The sequence below is a fragment of the Doryrhamphus excisus genome, linkage group LG20 (assembly GCF_037039965.1).
Source record: "Doryrhamphus excisus strain RoL-2023G ecotype Guam linkage group LG20, RoL_Dexc_Guam_v1.1, whole genome shotgun sequence".
NCBI lineage: Eukaryota > Metazoa > Chordata > Actinopteri > Syngnathiformes > Syngnathidae > Doryrhamphus > Doryrhamphus excisus.
Genome location: NC_136376.1, coordinates 8,235,834 through 8,263,718, shown reverse-complemented (window position 1 = coordinate 8,263,718; position 27,885 = coordinate 8,235,834). Strand labels below are relative to the sequence as shown.

The 27,885-nt window shown below is 40.3% G+C and overlaps 2 protein-coding genes across 2 annotated transcripts; both read right to left on the bottom strand.

Annotated features, from left to right (window-relative positions):
* Nucleotides 1-1,380: 1,380 nt before the first annotated feature.
* Nucleotides 1,381-23,146, bottom strand: LOC131108078 (lysyl oxidase homolog 4). The gene is made up of 12 exons (XM_058058832.2): nucleotides 22,932-23,146; nucleotides 17,806-17,844; nucleotides 17,512-17,725; nucleotides 17,263-17,440; nucleotides 11,550-11,704; nucleotides 11,311-11,478; nucleotides 10,878-11,040; nucleotides 9,821-10,064; nucleotides 7,299-7,414; nucleotides 6,877-7,013; nucleotides 2,979-3,090; nucleotides 1,381-2,906 (listed from the first exon to the last, which is right to left on the bottom strand). The coding sequence occupies exons 1-12, from the start codon at nucleotides 23,096-23,098 to the stop codon at nucleotides 2,836-2,838; spliced, it is 1,764 nt and encodes a 587-aa protein (XP_057914815.2). The 5' UTR covers nucleotides 23,099-23,146; the 3' UTR covers nucleotides 1,381-2,835.
* Nucleotides 23,147-23,193: 47 nt separating this feature from the next.
* LOC144894501 (lysyl oxidase homolog 4-like) lies at nucleotides 23,194-26,871 on the bottom strand. The gene is made up of 2 exons (XM_078787420.1): nucleotides 26,550-26,871; nucleotides 23,194-23,531 (listed from the first exon to the last, which is right to left on the bottom strand). Exons 1-2 carry the CDS (start codon nucleotides 26,869-26,871, stop codon nucleotides 23,194-23,196), a joined length of 660 nt encoding a protein of 219 aa, XP_078643546.1.
* Between the last annotated feature and the right edge of the window lie 1,014 nt (nucleotides 26,872-27,885).

Genomic DNA, 27,885 nt, shown 5'->3' with positions numbered 1-27,885 from the left:
AATGTTAATTTTTATTTTTTGACACGAAATAAGATGGAAAAATAAATGAGCAAATCAAAAAACAAATGAAACAAATTTAAAAAATATTTTTTATTTATTATTAAATTATTAAATAAATGTTTAATGTTAATTTTCATTTTTCGACACAAAATAAGATGGAAAAATAAATAAGCAAATCAAAAAACAAATGGAACAAATTAACAAATTAATTTTTATTTATTATTAAATTATTCAATAAATGTTTAATGTTAATTTTTATTTTTCGACACAAAATAAGATGGAAAAATAAATAAACAAATCAAAAAACAAATTAAATTTCATATCAAGGCGGGGGCCTCAAACTAGTGTCCTATGGGCCACATTTGGCCCGCGTGTTTGAGACCCCCTGCTCTCGAATCAACAGCGACAACTTAGTGTGTGATGATGTTTTATTGATTCACAGTCATGATGAACGGATGAAAAAGGATGATTTGAAGCGACTCAGCCAGTGTTTATCCACAACGATCACCTCTATACTTGTCAGTACCAGAATTGTCTCTGGTGTGTCTCTGTGTGTGTATGTGTGTGTGTGTGTGTGTGTGTGTGTATTTGTGTGTGTCACATCACATGTACATTTGAAATGAGGTCCTAGTCCCTGAGAGCTCAGCTTGCTATCAATGTGAATGTGAAGAAGGAGCACAGTGTAGCTCACACTCTCAGCTTGAAGGCACCACCGGGCCATACAGATGCTACATGTATAGCAAGGGGCGCGTACAGTAATAATCAATATCAGTAATGATCAATATTAACCCACTTGAACTAGGGAATGGCATACAACTTTAAATAACACAAAACAGAATATTTAACAAATATGACAGTAGTGACTGTACATAAGCGCAAAGCAACAGTAAACAAACCTTTCAAGTCTGCTATTTGGTATATTTAGCTGCTTTAAGTCATCTCCTAAAAAGGCAAGATTATTTCAGAAAAAAATAATTAGTTTGCGCTTGAGTCTTAATGAAGTTTGTTCTAACAATAAATTAGTTTTTGTACAAAAGAGCGCTGTAATTAGGAGGAAACTGACTGCTGTAACATTATGACGCAATAATTCGTTATGGGGAAAAGTACAAGAAAAATATATTTTCATGAGTGAATTTCAAAGTGAAATTCAAAATTCAAAACATTTTCTTTGGAATCCTGCCATATATTATTTAGGTTATGTTATGAAAGCCGCGATACGGTTGTACTCTAAATATTATGGCTAAATTAGAAACTTTTTTTCTTGACAAAATAGAATTTTATTCTCCAATCATTACAATTTTCATCTTGTAAAATGTATATAAAATTAAAATAAAATATTTTTTTTTTCCTAAATTTGCAATTTGGTTCTTGTAAAACACTTTTTTATCTTTTTAATATTGCAACTTTTCTTTGTAATTTGAGGCTTTATTTATTTTATTGTATATATTTTTTATTTATTTTATTTTTTATTGTTGTAAAATTAGATTTATTTTTCATTACAAAATGGTACCGTATTTATATATGTTGTAATAATGTAACTTCATCATCATAAAATCAATATTTTTTTGTCATAATATTCTGATTAATTTAAACCCCCATAAAAATGCATTCTTCTCTTGTCAGTTTGGGCCTAATACTCAAATAACAGTTACATATTTAACAAAAAACGAGACAGAAGGCAGGGTTTATTGTGTCAGTGTTTGTCCCGCAGCCCAAAATGTTCTATTTTTGGGAGCTTTAAGGTAAACAAACGTATATTTGCCTTTCATGGATCCCTTCCCCTTCTCTCACTCACACCTTGACCACACCTCTCTTGTCCCGGAAAATGTCAGTTCTTCCCATAAATCAGCAGGCAGCCATTCTATACTGCGCATAAAAGCCCATCATATAGTCTTAACCGTAACCTTGAAACTAACCCAAACAGACATAATTAAAAGGCTTTTTTTTATATGCTCTCAAGCCTGCTGGCATTCTGACCGCAAAACTGTGGTTCTGTCACACTGGTGTTCCCTCCCACCCAAAAAAAGCTGAGGAAAAATAAATGATACAGTTGTTTCAATAACCAAATTTAAAATATGATTATTCATCTGTATCTTGTAAAATGTCCCATAGCTGTGAAGTGTTCAAGTTCAACTGAATATGATGCATGTTTCTATTAATAAATAAAATATCAGTATAAATAGTACACTGCATACTAAAGCACCATATTAATATTTCACTGTCTGAAAAAAAGCTGTAGCCTATAGAGCCTATATTCCTATATTAAGTCAAAGCTTAATTAAAAAAAATTAATAAAACAATATGGGACAGAAATATAGAAGAATACTGATGTAAAAAGTTAAAGTGCTTTGTTCCATAAAATAGCTTTAAGTTTTCCTACCTTGTTAAGTTGACAAACAAAATATAATGTGGCAGCCAAGAATATGAACTATAATAACTTGTTATACTTATATTAAAAAGCACTCTTCCATTGTTAATCTATCTTCCTCCAGACTGATCTGCAACCAAAATCACTATTTAAAACAATTTTATGTAAATATATTAGTGTTATATCTTTTGTCTTTTGCGTGTATAAGTTTGGAAAAAGTTATTAGTAGTCCACATTCACAAAAAAAAAAAAAAATAGAATCAATATAACTAGAGTAATTAAAGCCAAAAGCTGCATGGCCCACTCTTGTTGTCATTGGCCGGTCTAGTCATGTGACTGATGTGACTGTATCAGCTGCCAAGAAGATGGACAGGCAGCATAGCATAGTGGACATCACCCTCTGCCCACCTTGAGTAGCATCTGAGCCCCCCATGCAAGGCACTTGGTGTTGAGTTTTATGTCTTCTTCTACACAAAGTTGTTGGATATTTGCCTCTGGTGCTCGAACAGGTCTTCTGTCTCTGCGCTGTATGCATCTCCTTAAAACGGGGAGAAGATAATGAGCAGTGACGGAGTGGAGTTGGGAAAAGTGGTGGAAAACGAGCGCTTACCTGCGTGACATCCGTACATGAAAGCTCTGTGGCCGTCGTATTTGCAGCGACATCGCATGACGTTGTTCATAAAGTCCGATTCGGCCATATCCATGGATGGGTTGACTTCCACCTGATAGATGAACACAATAATCATTGCAATGGCAAAGGTCAGAGAACCAAAGTATAGTTTTACAGTCCTTGCCTCATTTATGCAATCACCACCGAATCCCATTGTAAACACCAAACAACAACACAAGGAACTTTACAGCTGTGGTTGACGGCGTGTGGTCTCATCGCCACCAAACGCCACAGTTCGGTATATTCAAGTGCATTATTCTTTTTCGGGAATATTCTGTGAAATGCAACTTTCTTAAGTGCTGATATGACCTTTCTCTCAAGTGATTTACTTTAATAGCCGCTCTGTAAAAATGCTACACCCTCTTTAAATACAGGTTACACACACTTACATGGAGAAAGGCGGCAAACTACAAGAAACAAAGTTGAGGGTAATGGTCTAGGGAAAATGTGGCACTTTCTCATTTAGGGTTTTTTTGGGTTTTTTTTTTTTTACATTGAAGATTGAAGTACAGATGTGAACGTCAAAATGATCTCCGAAAACGCTGTAATTTGCATTTGCAAAGAAACATAACATGTTAACGTAGGGCTGCGCGGTGGTGGTGTGGTTTGTGCGCAGGTTAGCTCGAGTTCGATTCCACCCTCAGCCAGGTCGGTGCATGTTCTCCCCGTGCATGCGTGGGTTTTCTCCGGGTACTCCGGTTTCCTCCCACATTCCAAAAACATGCTAGGTTAATTGGTGACTCCAAATTGTCCATAGGTATGAATGTGAGTGTGAATGGTTGTTTGTCTATATGTGCCGTGTGATTGGCTGGCGACCAGTCCAGGGTGTACCCCGCCTCTCGTCCAAAGACAGCTGGGATAGGCTCCAGCACCACCCCTGCGACCCTCGTGAGGAAAAGCGGTATAAAATGTATGAATGAATGAGTTAACCTAGGACTGCACAGTGCAGGTGTGGTTAGCGCGCAGGTTAGCCCGAGTTCGAGTCCACCCTTGGTCATCTCTGTGTGGAGTTTGCATGTTCTCCCCGTGCATGCGTGGGTTTTCTCCCACATTCCAAAAACATGCTAGGTTAATTGGCGACTCCAAATTGTCCATAGGTATGAATGTGAGTGTGAATGGTTGTTTGTCTATATGTGCCCTGTGATTGGCTGGCCACCAGTCCAGGGTGTACCCCACCTCTCGTCCGAAGACAGCTGGGATAGACTCCAGCACCCCCCGCAACCCTCGTGAGGAAAAGCGGTAGAAAATAAATGAATGAGTTAACCTAGGACTGCATGGTGGAGGTGTGGTTTGTGTGCAGGTTTGCTCGAGTTCGAGTCCACCCTTGGTCATCTCTCTGTTGAGTTGCATGTTCTCCCCGTGCATGTGTGGGTTTTCTCCGGGTACTCTGGTTTCCTCCCACATTCCAAAAACATGCTAGGTTAATTGGCGACTCCAAATTGTCCATAGGTATGAATGTGAGTGTGAATGGTTGTTTGTCTATATGTGCCCTGTGATTGGCTGGCGACCAGTCCAGGGTGTACCCCGCCTCTCGCCTGAAGACAGCTGGGATAGGCTCCAGCACGCCAGTGACCCTCATGAGGATAAACGGTAGAAAATGAATGAATGAATAGTTAATGTGGTTGATGACATACATATGTTCTTATCAACATTTTTAATCAAATTGTACTTTGAAATTAAATATTTCCAGACCAGTGCATTCATATCACCATGGGGAGGGAATAGTTCATTTGGTAATTGTGGGTTTTATTAGTGCTGGTAGTCTCTGGGAGTAGAGTTTGTTGAATCTTGATGCAAACATCAGACTCCAAAATGTCAAAGTTTGGTGGATGGAACTCAGTTATTATCCTCCACACTTAAGCATACAAAGTCCACAGTACAACTTTGTAATTGCAACCCAAGACACCCCAAGAAAAAACATCCAGTCTGCATGCAAATGCAAACATGTGTCTGTTTGCGTCCATTACACGTAAATTAAGTAAATGTTTCTCCAACAGACAAGCGTAATTACAATGATGAAGCGTCTCAGACAAACGGCAGTAATTATCAGCCAAGAGTTCCACGACAAGCAAAGCGGCCTCCCGCAAATGCAAGGTCACTGGCAAGCGTGCTAAGAGCTACAGCGGCATAAATTGGTGGGATCGGTAGTGTGAGAGGAAGATGGAGGATAATGAGGAGTTGCAGTCCTTGATGTGTTTTCCTCTAGTAACCGCAGACCTGATGGATTGGCCAAGACTCAAATAATGACAGAGAGAAGGAGGATGCTTGAGGTAGGACTTTTTTGGGGAGGTCGGGATATTCCAACAAAAATAGACAACCAAGAGAAGAGTCGACCTCGCGTGACCGTGGTCGACTTTGCCGTAAAACATTACCGCTCGAAAGCGTCATATCTTTGAGGAAGCTGAAGAAGGTAATACCACTTTGGTCATGATTACACAATTCTACATTTCAACCAACATTTTGGGGAAAAATGTACCTAAAAAATTGATAAGGTAGTGAAAATAGTAGAACATTCATTCATTCATTTTCTACCATTTATCCTCAATAGGGTTGGCTTGTATGCTGGAGCCTATCCCAGCTGTCTTGGGGTACACCCTAGACAGGTGGCCAGCCAATCACAGGGCACATATAGACAAACAACCATTCACACTCACATTCATACCTATGGACAATTTGGAGTCGCCAATTAACCTAGCATGTTTTTGGAAAGTAGGATGAAACCGGAGTACCCAGGAGAAAACCCACACATGCACAGGAAATCGAACTAGGGTCTCCTAGCTGTGTGGCCTGCATGATAACCACTCAGACCACCGTGCATTGTGGTCAGATTTTATGGGAAGAATTGCTAGCACACATGTAACACAGATACAGTCATCCCTCGTTTATGGAGGTTAATTGGTTCCCGACTCGACTGTGATCACTACATTTCCACAACGTAGGATTCAATAGTAATATATGGAATATTTTCGTAGTTAGAGCATGGGAAACCTGTTTATAACTTTGAAAATACCATATATTTTTACCCCTATAGTCACCTTTACACTCCTATTCTTTGTTTGCAGGCTACGTAATCACTACCGCACCCGGGTTGCCATCTTGATGATTTGTTGCAAGATCTGGCCTTTTCCAGTATAGTGAAAGCATGTATTGTTCTGCACTGAGCAGCTATAGTTGCTGTTGACAGGTCCACCCCTCCCAAAAGAAGCATCAAAAGTGCAAATGAATTGCTATTACATATATTCACCAGAAGAGTATTCTACAGTGTGTTCATTTATTCTAAACTTAAAGGGTTTCAAATGGAGTGGGGGAAACTTACCACTTCCACACTGAATGTGAGAACCTTTTTTTCCACTATGTCATGTCGGAGATGCCATGGCTGACTCTATGCCTTGTGAGGGTAATCTAATTTAATGTAACATCACTGGCGCCTAGTGACCATTCAATATTATTTGACCAATAATAGTCTACAGTAAACCACGAAACAGCGGTCATTTATTCCATCCCATTCCATTTTCCTCCACTTATGCGCGTCCGGGTCATGGGGCAGCAGTCTCAGTAGGGAAGCCCATAATAATCGTAATATGTTTTTGCCAGCCCTGATCATGTTTTAAAAATAGTCACCAAATTACTTCATGGAGAGATGTTATAGCAACGTATCATCACACTGGTTTCTAGTTTTCCATTTGCCTTAAAAAGTAACTTGTATATATTAATATTTCTGCATGTTTTCCAATGGTTGGACATTAGCAAATCTTAATTTTTCTCAATTGTCATAACGTTTAAATAATACAAAGCTTAACAATAGTCAGTTCTCATGGATGGAAGAACATGTTCTCACCTGAAAGATGTAATCTCCAGGCCGAACGTCCGTCACATCCACCCACTGACAGTCGATATCGTGGCGGTAGGTATCCCAGCAGCCCACAGAGATACCCTGGTCACCCATGTTATAACAAGAAAAGCGCTTTTGGACACCTAAAATGCAAGAAAAAAAAGAAAAAGAAAAAAAATCCCATTAACTTAACGCTTGGCACTTTATTTCTGACTTTGTTATGAATGCTGCTTTTCCATACAAGCTATTTCATCCATGATATAACAAGCAAATGGAGAGTGAACAATAACAAGCACAGCAGCGATCTAATACATTAACCACAGAGTACATCTCCACATTGCCGCAGCTGATATATTGATATGAATTTCCTTCCACTAATGGGAATATTTTTTTTATGCAGATTGAATGTCGTTGGTGTTGAATATTACCATCAGGGCAATGTGTGTCCTCCAGACAGAAACTGGCCTTATGTCCTTCGGCGACCCTGGTGCCATTGAGAGTCAGCAGGTCGTAATGAGTGAACACCTCGATGCTGTGGTAATGCCTGAAACCAAAGAGAACGTACAGGTGAGAGAGAGCGTGCTTTTCTGCTTGCACCAGTTGACGCTGAATGAACACTACTTCCCTATGGCCTGTAGCCTTATGACCTCACTCCTAGAACATGAGCATGGGTGTCACCATAACACCTCTCACAGAAGCTTGTTTTAGCGCCTGTTTACTCGCGCCCGCTGAATGGGGGTCTTTGAAAGACGCGTCCATAGCGCCAATATGTTGTCGAAACAACCTGCCGGCCTTCGCTGTCCTTTGTACTCGACTCTTGCTAAATGGGTTGCTTCTTAGGCATTTTTCATGCTATTGCAGGGTGTTTTTTATGCTGCCGTTCAAGGTGACAGAGACATTGGTAGCTCTGTAGTACAGTTTGGTAGTAAAACAATAGGGGAACAAACTGCATATTTCACAACTTACTGTAGTTATTGTATCTGGTATCTGATTAGATATACATGTATTACATTGCATGACATTACTCATAGCCGCATGGTCACAGTCAGTCACAGTATCTCAGTATGGAGTTGGCCTCTTCTCCCTGTGCATGCATAGGTTTTCTCCGGGCACTTGTTTCCTCCCTCATTTCAAAAACATGCATATTAGGTTAATTGTAGACTCTAAATTGCCTATAGGTCTGAATGTGAGTGTAAATGAGTCAGCTAGGATACGCTCTAGCAAACCCCCACATTACAGCATCGCCTGTAAACAGTGTCTCTAAAAAGGTTAGCTTAAGCTAGTTAGATAAGACTGATTAGCTAACGTTAGCATTCTAGTTTTCAAGTAAAACCTCCAAATGTATTACGAGAAAAAACATGATTGAATTCCATAAGCTCTTATTTAATTTGTTTGATGACAAATTTTTTTACATAATAACTTTATTCACACAGGAGATTTTCCCACTCCAATGTAGCATTACTCTGTAACAACAGTAACAGTTGTTACAGTTGTTACTGTAACAACTGTAACAACTGTCACTGTTGTTACAGTAACAACTAACAACTGTCACCGTTGTTACAGTAACAACTGTAATAACTGTTACTGGTGTTACAGTAACAATTGTAACAACTGTTACTGTTAGAACTGTAACAACTGTAACAATTAACAGTAACAGTACTGTTACTGTTGTTACAGTAACAACTGTAAAACTGTTACTGTTGTTACAGTAACAACTGTAACAACTGTCACTGTTACAGTAACAACTGTCACCGTTGTTACAGTAACAACTGTAATAACTGTTACCGGTGTTACAGTAACAACTGTAACAACTGTTACTGGTGTTACTGTAACAACTGTTACTGTTAGAACTGTAACAACTGTAACAATTAACAGTAACAGTACTGTTACTGTTGTTACAGTAACAACTGTAAAACTGTTACTGTTGTTACAGTAACAACTGTAACAACTGTCACTGTTACAGTAACAACTGTAACAACTGTCACTGTTACAGTAACAACTGTAACAACTGTTACTGTTGTTACAGTAACAACTGTAACAACTGTCACTGTTACAGTAACAACTGTCACCGTTGTTACAGTAACAACTGTAACAACTGTTACTGGTGTTACTGTAACAACTGCTACTGTTAGAACTGTAACAACTGTAACAATTAACAGTAACAGTACTGTTACTGTTGTTACAGTAACAACTGTAAAACTGTTACTGTTGTTAAGTAACAATTGTAACAACTGTTACTGTTGTAACAGTTACAACTGTAACTGTAATTGCTAATTGCTAGCCAAACAGCAAGTTGATGTTTTGCATTGAGTCTGTGACATAAAAGGGTTTGTACAAAGTCAAAAACAGTTTTAATAGTGAACTTTATACGCGTTTGTGTCTGGATTTGATACAAACTGATCTTGAACTAGAACTTTAGAGAGCAGTTTTTGAGTTCTGCCACTAAATGTAATCTCCACGCACACAGTATGTGCGCATACATGATTGTTTTTCTGTATTACTATCTTAATCACACTGTGTACTCCTTCTCTCGTGACCCTTAGGTGCTCACGTCATCTAAAAAAGCAACTAATGGAGCAAAGCTTGCTGAGTGCAGGAGTGGAATGACGTACAGCAGGCCTGGCGACCGCTTCTCATCTATTCACAGCTGCTGAGTAAGGTGACAAAGATTCTTGTGTTAAGCTGCAGGGCTCGCATGCTACCTGCTGATTCCTTGTCATAATCTACTTGTTTTCTTTCCGACTGGTAATTAAATTAAATATAACTCTCAATTACTCCACATGAAGTCCGTTAATGCGTGTTTTCCCAAAAAACGCAACTCATCTGTATCCAGGAGCCTCTAAAATGAATGACCACATGCTTAACCACAACATCCCACATATAGCAAATAGTTCTTTCCACTGCAATAACTCACACCAGAGTCAGCAACACCTGGATGTCATGATCATACCTGTGACACTGGTGCCATGTCCAGCTCTCCCTCGTCGCTTTGGGTCGGAAATCGGAGCGGCCGAGGTTCATGATGCGCGAGGAGAAGCGGAGGAGTCGTCTGTGGCCGTACGGCCAGTTCATCCTGGCAGCGGAGGAGGACAGACAGTTCTCCTCGTTGGCACAGCTCAGCAGGTGGAGGGGTCGGTCTTCCAGGTAGGCTGTCTCCTGGACCAATTGGGCGTCCAGAACGAGGTCAGGGGCGGCTAAGGCAGAAGAGAGGGATTATATTCAGATTTAATTTAGTTTTTTATAGAAAATTATAGAAAAAAATCATAGAAAATTATATTATATTACATTACATTACATTACATTACATTACATTACATTATATTATAATAGAAAATTATGGAAAACAACTTAGATATATTTTTTCATCTACAAATACAGTCTTACTTTCTGATTGCAAAAATAGAAAATTATAGAAAAAAAATTACATTATAGTATAGAAAATTATGGAACAACTTGGATATATTTTTTCATCTAAAAATACAGTCTTACTTTCTTATAATATAATATAATATATTATGTTTTTATATATTATATTATATTATATTATATTATATTATATTATATTATATTATATTATATTATATTATATTATATTATATTATATTATATTATAGAAAACAACTTAGATATATTTTTTCTAAAAAATACAGTCTTACTTTCTGATTGCAAAAATAGAAAATTTTAAAAAATATTTAAAAAAAATAGAAAATTTAAAAAAAATCACATTACATTATGTTATATTATAGAAAATTATGGAAAACAACTTGGATATATCTAAAAATACAGTCTTACTTTCTTATATTATATTATGTTATGTTATGTTATGTTATGTTATATTATATTATATTATATTATATTATATTATATTATATTATATTATATTATATTATATTATATTATATTATATTATATTATATTATATTATATTATATTATATTATATTATATTATAATAGAAAATTATAAAAAACAACTTAGATATATTTTTTCTAAAAAATACAGGCTTACTTTCTGAGCAGGTAACCCCAGCAGCCTTAGCTCCGCCCCCTCGAGGACAATGCATGTGGTTGTTTCGACGACACTGCTGAATTGAGAGCTCGGTTCCCACACAGTGAGTTCCACTGAGAATCAGCTCGGCTGCATTGGGGTCACTGGTCCAATACCAAGTATCCTGTTGATGGAAAGGGGATGGTCAAGTGTCATATCTAATTGGCATATAGATAGATTGAAAGGAATAGGACTATAGATTGACCTCCATTTCTTCATTTCTTTGTAACAATTTGTCAAATAAATGTAGTAAAGATCTAAAGGGGGGGGGGGTACTGTATGCATTAATATCCATCCCACTTCTCTGCTGCTTATTTAGATCAGGGTCAAGTCAATTGGAAATCAGTCCCAATGTATTTCATACCAAACGAGGGGTTACATGTCGTTACATTACCTCATGTGCACTCGCAGCAAAGCCCAGACCTAACTGTCTGCACACCACCATGGCCTCGTTGATGCCCCAATTCTCACTGCAGACAGAACCCCAACGTTTACGACCACCCACATCCATCAGCACCTCCACTCGGCCCTCTGATGGAACCCTCCCACCAGCCAACCGCACCTGAAAACACATTCAAAGGTAATACCTTACCTTTTTACATAAGTCTTACGATCAAATGTAATAGTTTATACCATGTGCTCTGTGCCTGTTTTGGGGACGTTACAGCGCACTGAGGCATCTTGGCTGTGTTTGAACGTCCACGGTTGAACTTCCTGGAAGTAGCAGTCCAGGATGGAGCTCTCAGTGCCAAGGCACTGTACACTGTTCATATGGATGGGTCCAGTACCTGCACAGGCCTTATATTTAGGACAGGGCTACTCAGATAGCGGACCATGAATAACATCAGATTAACCCACAAGTCACATATAGAGGATCTTTAGCTAACATTTTTGCAGTAGGTCCGTAAAAAGTACATAGTTCTCCTGTCATATAGACAATCTATGACTAAAAATGACTAATACTCCAGTCAATCTGTCCTGACTTTGTTAATGTGAATTAACTGAGGATTAACTTGACCTGCTGAGGGCCACCCAGTGTAAACTCACAAAGAAGCATACACGGTTATCGACTTATCGACTATTCTTCCATGCACTTTCCCCACTTGAGAAACAATGAAAAGTTCCTATCGGTGCTGATAAAACGCTATTGCAAGGCGAGCAGAAGAACCCGCATCTTCTTTGGAGATCCGATACACCTCATTGCCAACATTCTGTTGCTCTTGGGCAAAACACCCAGAAGCGTAAGCTGGAAGAGCACACAGGGTGTCAACTTTTACTCATTTGAAGTTAAAAACGTGAAACATGAGCCCCAAATTTTTATAAACGCAAACAGTCGGTGCCATAATGACGCCATTTATGAAACCACTAGTCAAGTTATGGCTTGGGTGTTTTCTTCATGCGGAAAAGACACAAACTGCAAAACCTGGAAACGGGATAGCATATTAGCAAGAAAAACCATATCCACAAAAACCAAGGGGATAGGATAGAAAACCCCAGAAAGACTTTAGAAATGAAAGATGGCGCGAGGTGACAGGGACCAGAATTCAGCCTGACTGTTAGATTGTAGGCCTGATTCTATGCTTGGTTGCACGTGTGGCTAGAAACCCACTAAAAAACACACACATCTCCACCGCTTCCGTCTCTATCGCAATGGCCACTTTCACAGCACAAGATTTATCAAGACTAACGCGGGGGCCCACTTGAGGGATCCCTAAAAAAAGCACAGTCACATTCTGTACTTTAAACTTCCTTTGGAAAATCTGAGAAAACCACGGAAATAAATTACCAGAGTTACTGCCTTGCACTTTTAACATGTTTTGTCGTGTATGTTAACATATTTGATGGAGCAAAAAATAATAAGCCGTGATATTAAATACATTCATTCATTTTCTAACGCTTTTCCTCACAAGGGTTGCTGGAGCCTATCCCAGCTGTCTTCGGGCGAGAAGCGGGGTACACCCTGGACTGGTCGCCAGCCAATCACAGGGCACATACAGACAAACAACCATTCACACTCACATTCATACCTATGGACAATTTGGAGTCGCTAATTAACCTAGCATGTTTTTGGAATGTGGGAGGAAACCGGAGTACCCGGAGAAAACCCACGCATGCACAGGGAGAACATGCAAACACACAGAGCTTGAGGGTGGGATTGAACCCTGGTCTCCTAGCTGTGAGGTCTGCACGCTAACCACTCGACCGCCATGCCGCCCCATATTAAATCCAATTAGGAAATAATTTGGGCTTTTCTTGATGAAACATGAGTATAAGTAGCAGATGCTATTAGAGGTCGGTCCAGGCTGGTACACCAGTGAAATTATTTTTTTTCAATATGCTGTAGGCCAATAAAAAGAAAAAAGAAAAGGCGTTATGGGCTCTAAATGGCCCCCGTGCCAGACTATGACACCCTTGATTTAGGGGCTGTTATTTTAAGGTCAAATTACAAGGCTTCTGCATTAAAGCATCAATGATTAGAAGTGGCAGACCTCTTTATCGGATTAGAAACAGGACTTGTAAGGGCTGGAAATTGGGTAACCTCGGTCACATTCTTGTTGAGAATAGCACAAATAGTTGGTTTTGCTTACAGGGAAAAGCCCTGTTCTTATCCGTGCTGAAATTACACTCCATTTACACACACTGAAATTAATGCGGTATCCTTTTTTTTTTTTTGTCTTTTCATGAAACATGTCTGCATGAGTCGGTGTTTCTTCGCCAAGTTTGTGTGCGTTAGATAGTAATCTGGGCTGTCTGCGGCTATTTAGATGCTACGAGCGAGGCCAGAATCATGTCGCTCCACTGAACAGGATCCCAAAGATGATTCAGACATTTTTATACCGCTTTGTACAGTGCCACACACAGGCTTATGCTAGAATGTGAATGGGGGACCAGCCTTATATCACATTCACTTATCATAAATAAGTCACTCTTCCTCTGGGGGGTCTTATACCCACAAGCACTCGAAAAAACGTCTGGAATTTGTAAATAAGCAGTGAGACCTTTAGTTCCAACAGTTTGCTCAGATTTAGAAACCATTTTTTTCTAATAGAAAATAATTGAACTCATCATTTATGGGCTCAACCTAGCTTTCATACAAGTATAAAATAAACATAAACCACTGATAACAGTAAAAAAGGCATTAAGTTTAAGATGAGCCTCTCATTATATGTCATACAAGTGTAAAAATAAGCAAACCACTATTAGTCTTGCATCGACATACTGTAAAACAGAGGTGACTAGCATCGTCCCACGCATTAAATGTTTTTGTTTGTTTTTCAAGTGTAAAAATAACAAAAGAGGCTGCATGGCGGTTGTGTGGTTAGCACGTAGACCTCACAGCTAGGAGACCAGGGTTCAATTCCACCCTCGGCCATCTCTGTGTGGAGTTTGCATGTTCTCCTTGTGCAAACTCTGGTTTAATACTCCGTCATAAACAAGTGACTTAAGTGACTTACTATAGGGGTGTTATTTTATGTCTGGAGGGCTCTAATAATGCTAAAAATTGTATTTAGAAGGACGTAAGCAAGCTATACATGAGTCCAACTTAGATGAAATTCACTTGTCATGGTCGAGTCTTGAACCAACTGTGATATTTTAATAATAATAAAATATAATAATAAATAGTAAATATAATAATAAAAAATAATTGGGCGACATGGCGGTCGAGTGGTTAGCGCGCAGACCTCACAGCTAGGAGACGAGGGTTCAATTCCACCCTCGGCCATCTCTGTGTGGAGTTTGCATGTTCTCCCTGTGCATGCGTGGGTTTTCTCCGGGTACTCCGGTTTCCTCCCACATTCCAAAAACATGCTAGGTTAATTGGCGACCAGTCCGGGGTGTACCCCGCCTCTCGCCTGAAGACAGCTGGGATAGGCTCCAGCACCCCCGCAACCCTTGTGAGGATAAGCGGTAGAAAATGAATGAATGAATGAAACGAACAAAAATTGATAACAAGTGACGATATATAATTTTCTTTTTTAAAAAAGCTGCAAAAATTCAAAGAAAAAGCTAAAAACACAGGCAGGGCAAAGGTTACAAAACCTTAACAAATTCAATCAAAGATGGGAGGGGCCAGTCGGTGCACGAGTCAACCTCAAGTCTTTAATCTCAAGTCTCAAATAAAACCATGCAAGTCAAGACAATACAGGATTTTTAATTGTTACACTTTTAGGATGAAATTAGTTGACGGTGACAAAACAAAGTCAGAAAAAGTCCTGACGTCCAAGTCACATGACTCTACTTCACACCACTATACATGAATTTACAAAGAAGTACATTGTCTACTAATTAAATTGGCATTAGTTGTATTTAGAATGTATTCCAAAAAAAAAATCATTCAGAACACACAGTACTGCTTGTTTGTTCTCCCAAAGAATCTAATTTAGTCCTATTTAAGTAACATAAAGGCTGGAATTATGTGGCCTTTTAACACATGTAAAATTACAGTGTTCTATACAATGAATGTTATAGACAGGAAGCTATTTGAAGTGCAGTCAACCTGAACCTACACTGCACAGTATATGTAAGATTAAGGGGGAGAGTGCTGTGTGTGTGTGTGTGTAGGAAGTGTGTGAGTCACCAGCGTAGAAGGAGCCTGAGTGTGATGGTGTAATATGAGGTAAAAGTAGAGGGGTCAAACCTGGCATTTGTCAGACCGACACTTTCACTGAAGAGCCACAAGGCTCAATTCAATGCAGATCTATGCAAAGTATACACACAGATGCATGTGCATTTATAAAACATAGCTTTGTGGGAAAGGGGGAAATCATTTTTGGCATCTATGCTTAAAGCCAGGAAGCCTATTTTTTAGGAGGTGAAAGAGAAGTGACGTAACATTAAGTCCGTTAAAGCTAAATAAGCAAACTGTCCTACTGTATTATGTCTTGATCAGCATGATTGGAGAGCACACCCTGGATTAAATCTTTGGGTGGCTGTTCTTACATCTAATTTAGGGCGGGGACACCGTGTGCACAGCTGGGTAGACGGAACGCTGTGGAACCTCTGGAGTCCAATGTCTCATATAAATCATGTCAAAATATGGGCAAAATACGACTCCAAAGTCTTGCGAGATTACCTCACAAGACATGAGCTCATCAAAAGAATTTTTCTAATTCCAAAATGTTCAAAAAGAGTTAAACAAAGAGGTTCCCGCACACCGTGTCACTCTCATTTATTAGTTTATATAGATATTATCATCAGACATATATGTATGTCCCCAATGGGTGTAGGCAACCAATCCGGGGACTTAAGGGGACCTGTTTTGATGAGTATCACCTGTCGAAGGGCAATAACATTCATTTAACAGGTTTACAGATTTTAACATCATTCATTCATTCATTTTCTACCGCTTATCCTCACGAGGTTGCTGGAGCCTATCCCAGCTGTCTTCGGGCGAGAGGCGGGGTACACCCTGAACTGGTCGCCAGCCAATCACAGGGCACATATAGACAAACAACCATTCACACTCACATTCATATCTATGGACAATTTGGAGTCGCCAATTAACCTAGCATGTTTTTGGAATGTGGGAGGAAACCGGAGTACCCGGAGAAAACCCACGCATGCACAGGGAGAACATGCAAACTCCACACAGAGATGGCCGAGGGTGGTATTGAACCCTGGTCTCCTAGCTGTGAGGTCTGTGCGCTAACCACTCGACCGCTGTGCCTGATTAGTCATCTTTTTTATTTCATTTTCTGTGTGTGTACAACACATTCAGAGGGTGGATAGCCCATTTTCTCAAATTTTGGATCAACATTTGCAATAAAAGTGATTATTATCACACATGCATTAGTCCCAATTTACTTCTCTCTTTGATTACCATTGTTCGCTTGTGACGATGGAAGCCTAACAAGCTTATTTTTGCACATTTTATGATGGACAAGTCCTAGTATTACCGCTGTTATTTTTACATGTTACTGTAAATGATTTATAATGGCGACAAAAGTTTCTATTTCTATTATTTCCTGTGGGAAATCTTTAACCCGGCTCCAGGAATTGAGTTTTAGAGGTTCCACTCTTAAGTTTGGGAAAGACTAACATTGGGATTTGAGCTATCAAAGCTTAAATAAACCACTGTGGCTTATGGTAGTAGACGTCATGTTAGAGTGTGTGTGCATGTGAACACAACGTTTAGACACCTGATCATCCTGGCTTATGACACACACATTTAGAGATTTAGCAATGAAAACTTCAAAGTCTACCAGACAGGCGTAATCTTATGTGAGCAATCAGTCAGACTGCTGATGTTGACTTAAGATAAACCAAATTCTGCTGTGGAATACCATAACGCTTGATAAACACTTTCATACTGCAGAGTCATAACATAATTGTTGTTTTTTCTCACCTTGACCCATAAAGGCGCCATGCAGTGCATCCTTGGCAGTACCGAATCCCAGTTCTCTGCACACCACGCTGGCGGCAGTCCTCTCCCACATGTGATCCACGATCGTCCCCCATTTTCCATCTCGGAGCACCTCCACACGTCCCTCACCCAGCCTGGGTCCGGCCTTCAAACGCACCGGCTACACGGAGAAGGTACAATCTGTTAGCCCACACACACTTTTATGGTAATACACATTTAGCATTGTCTTACCACAACTGGGTAAGGGGCTTGGGGTCTCCCGGAAGAGATTCTGGAAAATTGAGGTCCCGGCACGCATTTGACTACGGCGTGTCGGCCGTTCTTACACGGGGCAGGGCTACGTGGGAATGACAGCTGAGCGTGACACTCGGACAACGTGTTCTCACTCCCCAGACAGTTGACTTTCTCCATCCAGAAGCCTTTCTTTTTGGCCATGACGCTCAATCTTAAAAAGGTTGGGTTCTAAAATTAGATTCCATACAGTTTTGTTTCAGCCGCTATGCAATATACGTAGTTTTGACCTACCTTGTTGAAGGATCTGCAACTTTGGTGTCCCATATTTTCCTGTAAAGAAACAAAGAGAAGAAATGGTCCTATCAGGAGTGTGGTTACACACACACACACACACACACACACATTCACAGATCATCCTGTGAGGTGACCTGAGTGACCCCATTTTGACATGATGAAGATATACTCTGGCATATGCTGTTTGTTTTATATTGTAACCTGGCCAGGCGGCACGGCGGTCTAGTGGTTAGCACGCAGACCTCACAGCTAGGAGACCAGGGTTCAATTCCACCCTCGGCCATCTCTGTGTGGAGTTTGCATGTTCTCCCTGTGCAGGCGTGAGTTTTCTCCGGTTTCCTCCCACATTCCAAAAACATGCTAGGTTAATTGGCGACTCCAAATTGTCCATAGGTATGAATGTGAGTGTGAATGGTTGTTTGTCTAGTATAGTATATGTGTTTGTATGTGTTTATATGTGTAGTATATATGTTTGTCTAGTGTCTAGTATATGTGCCCTGTGATTGGCTGGCGACCAGTCCAGGGTGTACCCCGCACTCTCGCCCGAAGACAGCTGGGATAGGCTCCAGCAACCCTCGTGAGAAAGAAGCGGTAGAAAATGAATGCCACCAAAAATAGTCACGCCTCTAGCAATGATTTTAAACTGCTCCCAATATAACCTGCATAAATGAAACATTGACGTTTAAAGTGAAGTCTACACGAGAATAATTCACTATTCCAGTCCATCTCTTCTATTATTGATTTTATAAGGAAAGAAATGTTCAAAATGGCTACAAAAACAAATCAACCAGCTAAACTTTCCACTGCTCTCCACAGCCACTAAATGTAAATAAAGCACAACGTGTTTAACAACAGAGATGTGCCGCATTTCATGGTGAAAACAAGCGACTCCAGCACTTTGTTGCCAATTTGAGAACTATGCACACTGCAGCATGGTGCAGAGGGAAGCCTTTGGCTGGCTTGGCGGGCACCGACCACACCAACATGCCGCAAAATGACTGAGCTAGGAAGGCCTCCAAAACCTTGCATAGTGCAAACACTATTACAGATGTCTACATCGATTACGCTCTGGCGTAAACATACTACAGCCGGACTGCTATTTTAAAAATCCCATTATAAAAGTATATGGTAGAGCCTATTGAAACTTAAATACAGCATACACAGTGTTTCCCCATATATTCATTTATTTTGCTGGCCGCCACAAATAGACTTAGCACTACCTGTTCTCATTCATAAAAAACACTGTAACACCCTTGGTCTGCTGGAGAATAACTAGACCAGGGGTCTCAAACACACGGCCTGCGGGCCAAATGTGTCCCGCAGCACACTAGTTTGAGGCCCCCGCCTTGATATGAAAGTTTAATGTTAGCGCGGCCCGCGCAAGTTTGATATGGATGCTGTATGGTATCATGTACCCAGAAAAAATTATTACGTTTGATTAATGTTCATGTTAAAGGTTAAATAATGGTTAAGAGTTATCCTCCCTATCCGTGTGGAAGTGGTAAGTTTTTGGCTATTTAAGTTTAAAGGAAATAACTTGAAGGCTACCGTTGAGGTCGCTAGCTCTCTAGTTTGCGAGTTAGCATGTGTCTCAAGACCCTGCAGTTGCGCAATATGTTGTAAATAAAAAGAGTATAAATGTGACTATAGTCGTGTTTTGTCATGTCTACAGGGCTCTAATAATGCTTTGTTCATTTTAATCTGAAAAAATAATTTGTCTACCCACCAACTATATGTGGTTTCTTAGGTTTTTATTATTTACGGTTTTATTATTATTATTATATTTATTTATTTATTACTGATTGATTGACTTTCTTTATTCTTGATTTGTTTATTTATTTTTCATCTTATTTTGTGTAGAAAAACAAAAAGTAAGATATTTGAGAACAGTGGAATGATTTATCAGAGCTTTTCTTGTAGAAAATTGGAACCAAAAATTTGTTTTTAATAAATGCGTTTTTTTTGGAAAACCTGATGCGGCCCAGTCTCACCCAGACCCGAGCTCCAGTGGCCCCCAAGTAAATTGAGTTTGAGACCCCCGAACTAGACTGAACAGGAGGAATTGGTGTTGCTAACTTTTTATATGGTCCCCCATATAAAAGCACCCACACCACAAATATATTGCAGTCATGTTGAAAGAGAATGAAACAGCTGCTAAAATGGCATCTAATACAAAATCTCCTTCACAGCCATACTGTAGTAATGTTCCATTTTGATAAATAAAGTAACCAAAATGATGATGTTGGATGTATGCCTCATGTTATGTCCCTCAAACTTGCATAAAAGTGGTATTTCCCGTAGCAGAAAAGTGCACATTAAAATGTATATTTGCATGCTAACCAAGAGGTAAATATTTATGTTTGTATATTTGCACAAATATTTCACATAGGAATATTTATATTTTAGGGAAATCAAGGGAAGGGTTGTCACAGAAATGATGTCATGTTGCGCTTGTTGGCTGCTGACTGCTCACTTTTCACTTTCCTCAATAACGTCTCCTCACCCTCTGGTTAAATAGGCCTTCCACAAATATGGCTCCTATTTTGCAAGAATAAAACTTGTTTGGAGGGGGAAAATACTTATTGCATTAATCACCGCTAATGAGTAAGCAAAGAGAGGTGTTTTACAAAAAACAGAATCTGTGTAATTGCTGTGGTTATGAACAACAACAGTTGATGTAACGCAGAACGTGTACCGTACAAGAGCGCCGCTTGTTTGCCGCCATTCCAGACTATATCAGACAAATCAACAAATTGTGTGGATGCCATGTCAGAAAGGCACAATGCCGTGCTCCTCAGTTGGGCTTGCAACAAATGACTTTCTTCAGTACAATAATATAATTAAATAATATTATATGACTATGTTAATAATAATATATTAATTTATATAATATTAATTCAAACTAAATTGATGTTATTCAAAATCTTGTTGTATGCTGTATTCATTCCACCCTAGAAAAAGACCAGTTCAAGTACAATAAATCACAAAAAGACCAAAATTAATATGACATTATGACTCAGTATATGTAAACATTTGTCTCTAAATCAAATATTATATACTAAAGCTCTCCCAGTAAACTTCAACCATAATTAAAGCCATTTCACACAAGCAAGTGAAAATCCAATCTGTCTGGTGGCACTTCTATTTTCCTCTCCATCTTCCACCTTATTTGGCTGTGCAGCCCCCCCCCCCCCCTCCCCCAACACATACACACAGCTATAATCTGGTGTGTTCTTTTTCGCTCTCAGCAGAAACCCCAAAGAGCCTCGCTCCTGACCAACATGTAATTACAGCATCTTCAGAATCCCATCCAAGAGACACAGGCGGCCCCAGAGACATGGCCTGGTTAAGGATTTCCAAGAATGGATTTTCTAGGGCCTTGGAGCAAGGTGGAGAAACATGGGGGGAGTGTCACCGACTTAAATGTGGTCCAAAAGCCGTGCAACACGATCTGGTGGATTTCCTGGCTCATATTTCAGGAGCAGATGTTTGACGATATGTGAACGTCATATTGTTTCAGAACGGAATTGTTTTGGGTGACCGTACTCACGATGAATAATTATAGTATCTATTTCAGTGCATGCTTACAGTGAGCAAAACAAACCACGTACAAAAGGAGATTGACGATAAACATCCTTGTACCAAAGCTTGAACATTCAACTAGAGCAGGGGTGTTCAGACTGTTTCCACTTAAGGGTAATATACTAAAAAATGGAAGGACGGGAGGCAAGGTACACCCTGGACTGGTCGCCAGCCAATCACAGGGCACATATAGACAAACAACCATTCACACTCACATTCATACCTATGGACAATTTGGAGTGGCCAATTAACCTAGCATGTTTTTGGAATGTGGGAGGAAACCGGAGTGCCCGGAAAAAAAACCCACGCATGCACGGGGAGAACATGCAAACTCCACACAGAGATGGCCAAGGGTGGAATCGAACTCTGGTCCCCTAGCTGTGAGGCCTGTGCGCTAACCACTCGGCCTGGATATCACTTATTCATTATATTTTGGGAGTTGTTACCCCTTTAAAGTATATGTATGTAACTCCGCTCTTTTTCATTTTTGAAAACTCCAATAATTTCTATTAAATACATTAATATTAGTATTGTTATATTTAATTATATTATTATTTTTTTTATTATTTAAATTTATATTTTTGAAAACTCCAATAATTTCTATTAAATACAGTCAAATATTTTATTATTATTATTATTATATTTAATTATCTTATTTATATTATTATTATTTACTATTTTTATTATTATTTAAATTTATATTTTGAAAACTCCAATAAATTCTATTAAATACATGTCAAGGAGTATTTTTTATAATTATTATTATTATTATTATTATTATTATTATTATTATTATTATTATTATTATTATTAGGCACTGAGATGGCTCATTGATTGGCAGCAATATTTATTATTTATTATTTATAAATCTCAACAACAACAACAAAAAAAATGTCAGTTTCCCCCCAAAAACTGCATCATCATCAGTCATCATCATCATCATCATCAGTCATCAATCATAATCAGTCTTTTTAAACAACTTCAGCCTGGAATATACATATGAAATACTACTTATATTTTGGGGACTTGAACACATACTAGGCTAGGAGGATGGAAAAGTGGAGCAGTGCATTGCTGACTCAACTTCACAAAAAAAAAAACTCTCTCTGCCCCACCCCCACCCCCCATCGTATCGACGGGACAGTTAAACCACAATCAGGAGGTGATATTACACCTCGGGACGGGAATCCAAAATTAAAAGCTGTGCTGTTTGTCTAGGAGACAAGATAGCATCAGAGAGCCGCTGAGGCAATGAGGTGTGTGTGTGTGGGGGCGGGGGGGGTGATTTGCCTGGAGAGAGGTATAAAGAAAAGGGGACAGAGATCCCGTTATCATTACCCTGAGTAGAGGAGCGGGAACGCTCGTGGAGATGTGGCTGCAAGGTGGAGATAAGCATGACAAACTTATTCCGCCTCTAAAGCGTACATTGCTGCTATTTGCTTTTTTTTATTCTTTAGTGACGTTTCGCCCATTTAACATACAAGACAAGCGCCAAGTGGTTTTTTTTTGCCATTCTTGCAGGAAAAGACGCCAATACTCACTTGTACATTTTCATGTTAGGTTGAGCGGCCTCCGGAAAGCCGAGCATCCCGCACAAGACTCTGCTGCTGTTGAGGCTCCAACCCATATCGCAGACCTGCCTCCATCTCCCAGCATGCTTCACTTCCACCACACCTTCTGTGACCAAGCTCTTCTTCTTTGTTGCCATGAGAACGGGCCTCAGACGCACCTCCTCGATTCGCACCTTACTGTGACCCTGATTGGGGTAAGTCAATAATAGTTAACGTTATAAAAATATACACACTAGTACTTGTAATAAGGGATCGTGGACCACCATACCTGGTTAAGGTATTGCCTCTGAATGATAGGGACCTCATATGCGTGTCCGTTACCGTAGTAACCATAGCCGATGTGCCTGCGGGTGGTCACAAGGTTTTGCAAATGTGCCGCAGGACTTCCATTGGTCCTGATAGCGTTGCTTTGGTCTCTACCGCTTGTCTGCTCCTGCCTGCGCTCGGCGGTGCAAACCACCCCCAAGTCTTCCGAGTGTTTGCAGTCATTCACCCCCCAACCGCTGTGCTTGCAGTCCTTCAAGGACTTCTCGGAACCATCACAGCGAACATTATCCATCCATATGGGGCCTTGAAAAAGATAGTAAAGTCAGTATTCCATAATCGGGAACGCAGTAGATCCCTACCAGGCGGCACGGCGGTCTAGTGGTTAGCACGCAGATCTCACAGCTAGGAGACCAGGGTTCAATTCCACCCTCGGCCATCTCTGTGTGGAGTTTGCATGTTCTCCCCGTGCATGCGTGGGTTTTCTCCGGGGTACTCCGGTTTCCTCCCACATTCCAAAAACATGCTAGGTTAATGGGCGACTCCAAATTGTCCATAGGTATGATTGTGAGTGTGAATGGTTGTTTGTCTATATGTACCCCGTTTGTGTACCCCGCCTCTCACCCAAGGACAGCTGGGATAGGCTCCAGCACCCCCGCGACCCTCGTGAGGAAAAGCGGTAGAAAATGAATGAGTACATCCCTACATTGCAACAACCATCCATGCTTATCCGGTTCCGGGTCATGGGGGCAGCAGTCTCAGCAGACTTCCCGACTTCCCGGTCCCCGGCCACCTCCTCCAGCTCCATCAAGAGGACACCAAGGCGTTCCCAGGCCAGCTGTGAGACATAATCCCTCCAGCATGTCCTAGGTCTGCCCTGGGGCCTTTTCCCGGCTGGGCATGCCCAGAACACCTAACCAGGGAGGCATCTGGGAGGTGTCCGGACTAGATGCCCAAGCCACCTCAACTTACTCCTCTCGATGTGAAGGAGAAGCGGCTCTACTCTCTACTGGATGACTGAGCTCCTCACCCTATCTCTTAGGGTGAGTCCAGCTTCCCTACGGAGGAAACTCATTTTCACTGCCTGTATCCGCCATCTTATTCTTTCGGTCATGACCCAAAGCTCATGACCATAGGTGAGGGTGGGAACGTAGATCGAACGCTAAATTGAGAGCTTTGCCCTCCGGCTCAGCTCAGCGACCGCATTACTGCCGACCTCACGTTCACGCTTTCCCTCAGTCTTGAACAAGATCCCGAGATACTTAAACTCCTCCACCGGGGGCAGGACCTCATTTCCAACCCAGAGGAAGCACTCCACCCTTTTCCGACTGACAACCATGGCCTCTGATTTGGAGACGCTTCACACTCAGATGCAAACCGTCCCAGCAAACGCTGAAGGTCACAGCCCGAAAAGACCATAAGAACCACATCATCTGCAAATAGCAGAGATGAGATTCTAAGGCCCCCGAACCGGACCCCCTCAACACCTTGGCTGCGCCTAGAAATTCTGTCCATGAAAATTGTGAACAGAATCAGAATCGGCGGAGGCCAATGTTGCAACAACCATTTTATTAAATCTTTGGATGTACTTTGTAGTGAGTATACAGCTTGTATAGCAGTATAAATGTAGTATCCACTCAATATAAGTGAGAATATTTATTATGAGCACCTTTGTTATCTAGCGCTACCTCAATCCTACTGGCCATGGAATTCTCTGTATCACAGTAGCCACGTTTACATGAGGAGTTTTTCTCTTTCCGAATGACCTTTCCGAAAGCAATGGTATACATGGAAAGGAATATTCCAATCGCGTGTCTACATGCTATAACGCTATAATCAACCAGAATAGTCAATCGGGAATACGCAGTAAAGCGTAAACATCAACATCACGTGATACCGACTTCCTCCAGTTTTTCTTTCACTTGTTGGAATAACTCCATATTGCCAGTTTTTTGTTCGTCCAGTCTTGAAATTTAGTTTGAATCAAAAACAAACTTTCCGCAGCAGTCCAGTACCGATTGCTCGCCTCCATTTTTTTAAATCGAAGAACGTCTTGAGTTGCGTGTTACATCATATCTCAGCATTCGCTGAAAGAACGCACCCGGGAACAGGAAAAGATAAAGTTCAATCTTGCTAATATTTTATAATTAAACTCGGCATATATTTTATATAGATATGTATTTTCTTTTTTAATAAAACTGGACTTGTGAATGGCGTATAGAAGGGTTTAGATTCTGTTCCACAGATGGCGGTAATGCACACGAAAGCTGCTTGCCAACCGCCAATAAACAACAGAAGAAGAAAAACACCACGAAGAAGAACGCAGTCTGACAACTTTCCATTTGAGCGGGTACAAGATACCTCAATCGGATTGGGGAAAGGAATATTCCACCCCTGTGAATCCGATTATATATTCATTCGGATTGGCACTTTTCTTTCGGAATGAGGCGTATACAAAGGTTACATTCTTTCTGTTTGAGCAAATAATGAATGAAATTGGAATATTTGGGTCCATGTATGCGTATGTGGCTAATGTCACAGTCCATGTTGGAATTCCTGTTTCACTCAGTGAACAATAGCTCCCCAGTGCTGGCAGCACTCATGCAGCCCCAGACGATCATACTGCGACCCAAAGCATGACTATAGAGAAGACTTGGGGTGCTGTATGTTGAGTCGTTTTCGATCAATCCTGCTATACAAGTTGTACACTGCCTACTCTAAAGTCCATTTTATCGTCCCTTGAGAAGATGCACTGGAATAAAAATCGTTTCTGAAATATGATGGGGTGTACACAATGTACATTATTGAGTCATGACTTTCTGGAAACAGACCACACAAGGGTTCCAAAATGATTCTCATGTCTGCCTTCAACTGGCACACTGATTAGGGGGTTGCACCTTAGCGGCGTGTTCAGATGTTCAGCACACAATATTTAACAAGGCCGCTGCCTCTCAAATTCACTCCATGTTCTCTTTAATTTGGATTTAAAAGCAGCCGTAAAGAATGTCCATAAACCGCAGCGATGTGTTGCACAACTATGGCAAGCGTATGCTGTCATTACGCTTAAACAAATGCCCCCCCCCCCTTTTTTTTTTTTTTTGGGCGGATGCATGCCCTCCGTCAGCACCCAACGCTCAACAAGTCATCTTAGTGATTTTATGGTGGCAGTTATTTTGGGTGTCTTAATTACTGATGCTGGCATTGGGTAATAAGCGTAGCATGTTCGGAACAACAATATAATTGGGGGGCGCTGGCACCAAGATGAAACCTCAAAAAAAGGATGAGAGCTTCCATTGCAGGAATTCTAATGACGTGTCCGCTCACCTTGTCCTTCTCCATACTTGGCGCTGTGCGCCCACGTGATGCCCCCCAGGAAGCCTATCTCTCGACACACCACGTTGGCAAGGTTGATGTCCACCTCGTCGTCACACACCGTCCCCCACGTGTTGTTGTGCAGCACCTCTACGCGTCCCTCGTGAGGCTCCCGGGCGAAGTTCCCCGCCAGACGCACCTTGGCGGCGGGTGCACGTGGGGCCCTACGATGATGACCGGAAGTGGGGCGTCTTGGCTCGGCATCCGTGAGAGAGGAAAGGGACAGGAGGAAAAAGAAGAGGAGGGGGAGGAAGCAGCTGGAGCGGAGGGTCATTGTTTGAGGAAAGGAGGGGGTCTGAGGATGAAGAAGGTAATTTGGGATTTATTGATTTTAATGTAAAATAATCATTCTTGTTCAATCTATATGTTTTATACTTTTAATGATATTTTCAAACTCTATAACTCATTTAAATTATGTATGAATTAACACTCTATGTTGGACACTGATTGCCCTAAACCCTAAAATTTGAATAATCATATTAAGGCTGTACAGCATTGTAAAATCAGTAAGACACTATTTTCCATGGAAATATTATTATCTATATATCCTACAAATAATATTAATTAGTTATTTAGGAGATATATTTTTTGATATTACACAAATTTGCTTAAATTTGGCTAAAAAGGTTATACATTTTCTCACAATCCAGACAGAAAAGGAGTTAATATGAGCTAGCTAACAATGCACGTCATTGGGACACACCTATTTTGACTACGAAGCCCCCTAAAAAAAAACCTCTAACAGCATTTTTATCATTTGATATGAATGCTGTGATCATGCAAGAGCAGGTACATTGATGATGTAATGTAATACTTACAGAATATTGCAGTATTTTGATGATTTAAAATATCGGTACATTGATTTCACATCGAGTATTTAGCTTATGTTACTTTAATCAATAACAGCTCCAGCATTTTGTTCAGTCTTCATATCAAAATTGAATGATGTTGACACAAACAGCTAGCGAGGTTTTGTGTTAGTTCACCAGATAAATATAGTTTTTCATGCTAGGTACTACAATAACAATATTGCTGTACTTTGGTTAATACAGAAGTCTGTTATTATAAATTGACCATTGTTGGCAGTTTTTGAGGCAAATTTATGTCAAAATCGGTATTTTCCATTACTTCCCATTGTTAGCTAGCTCATATTAACTCGTTTTGTTGTGCTAGAATGCACCGAAAAGGGAATTGAATATGTGTTTGTGTGTATATAGATTGTGAATGATGGGCAAAATTCCCCAAAAAGTGCAATTCCCATTTAACATCCTTAAAGCACCTTCATGTG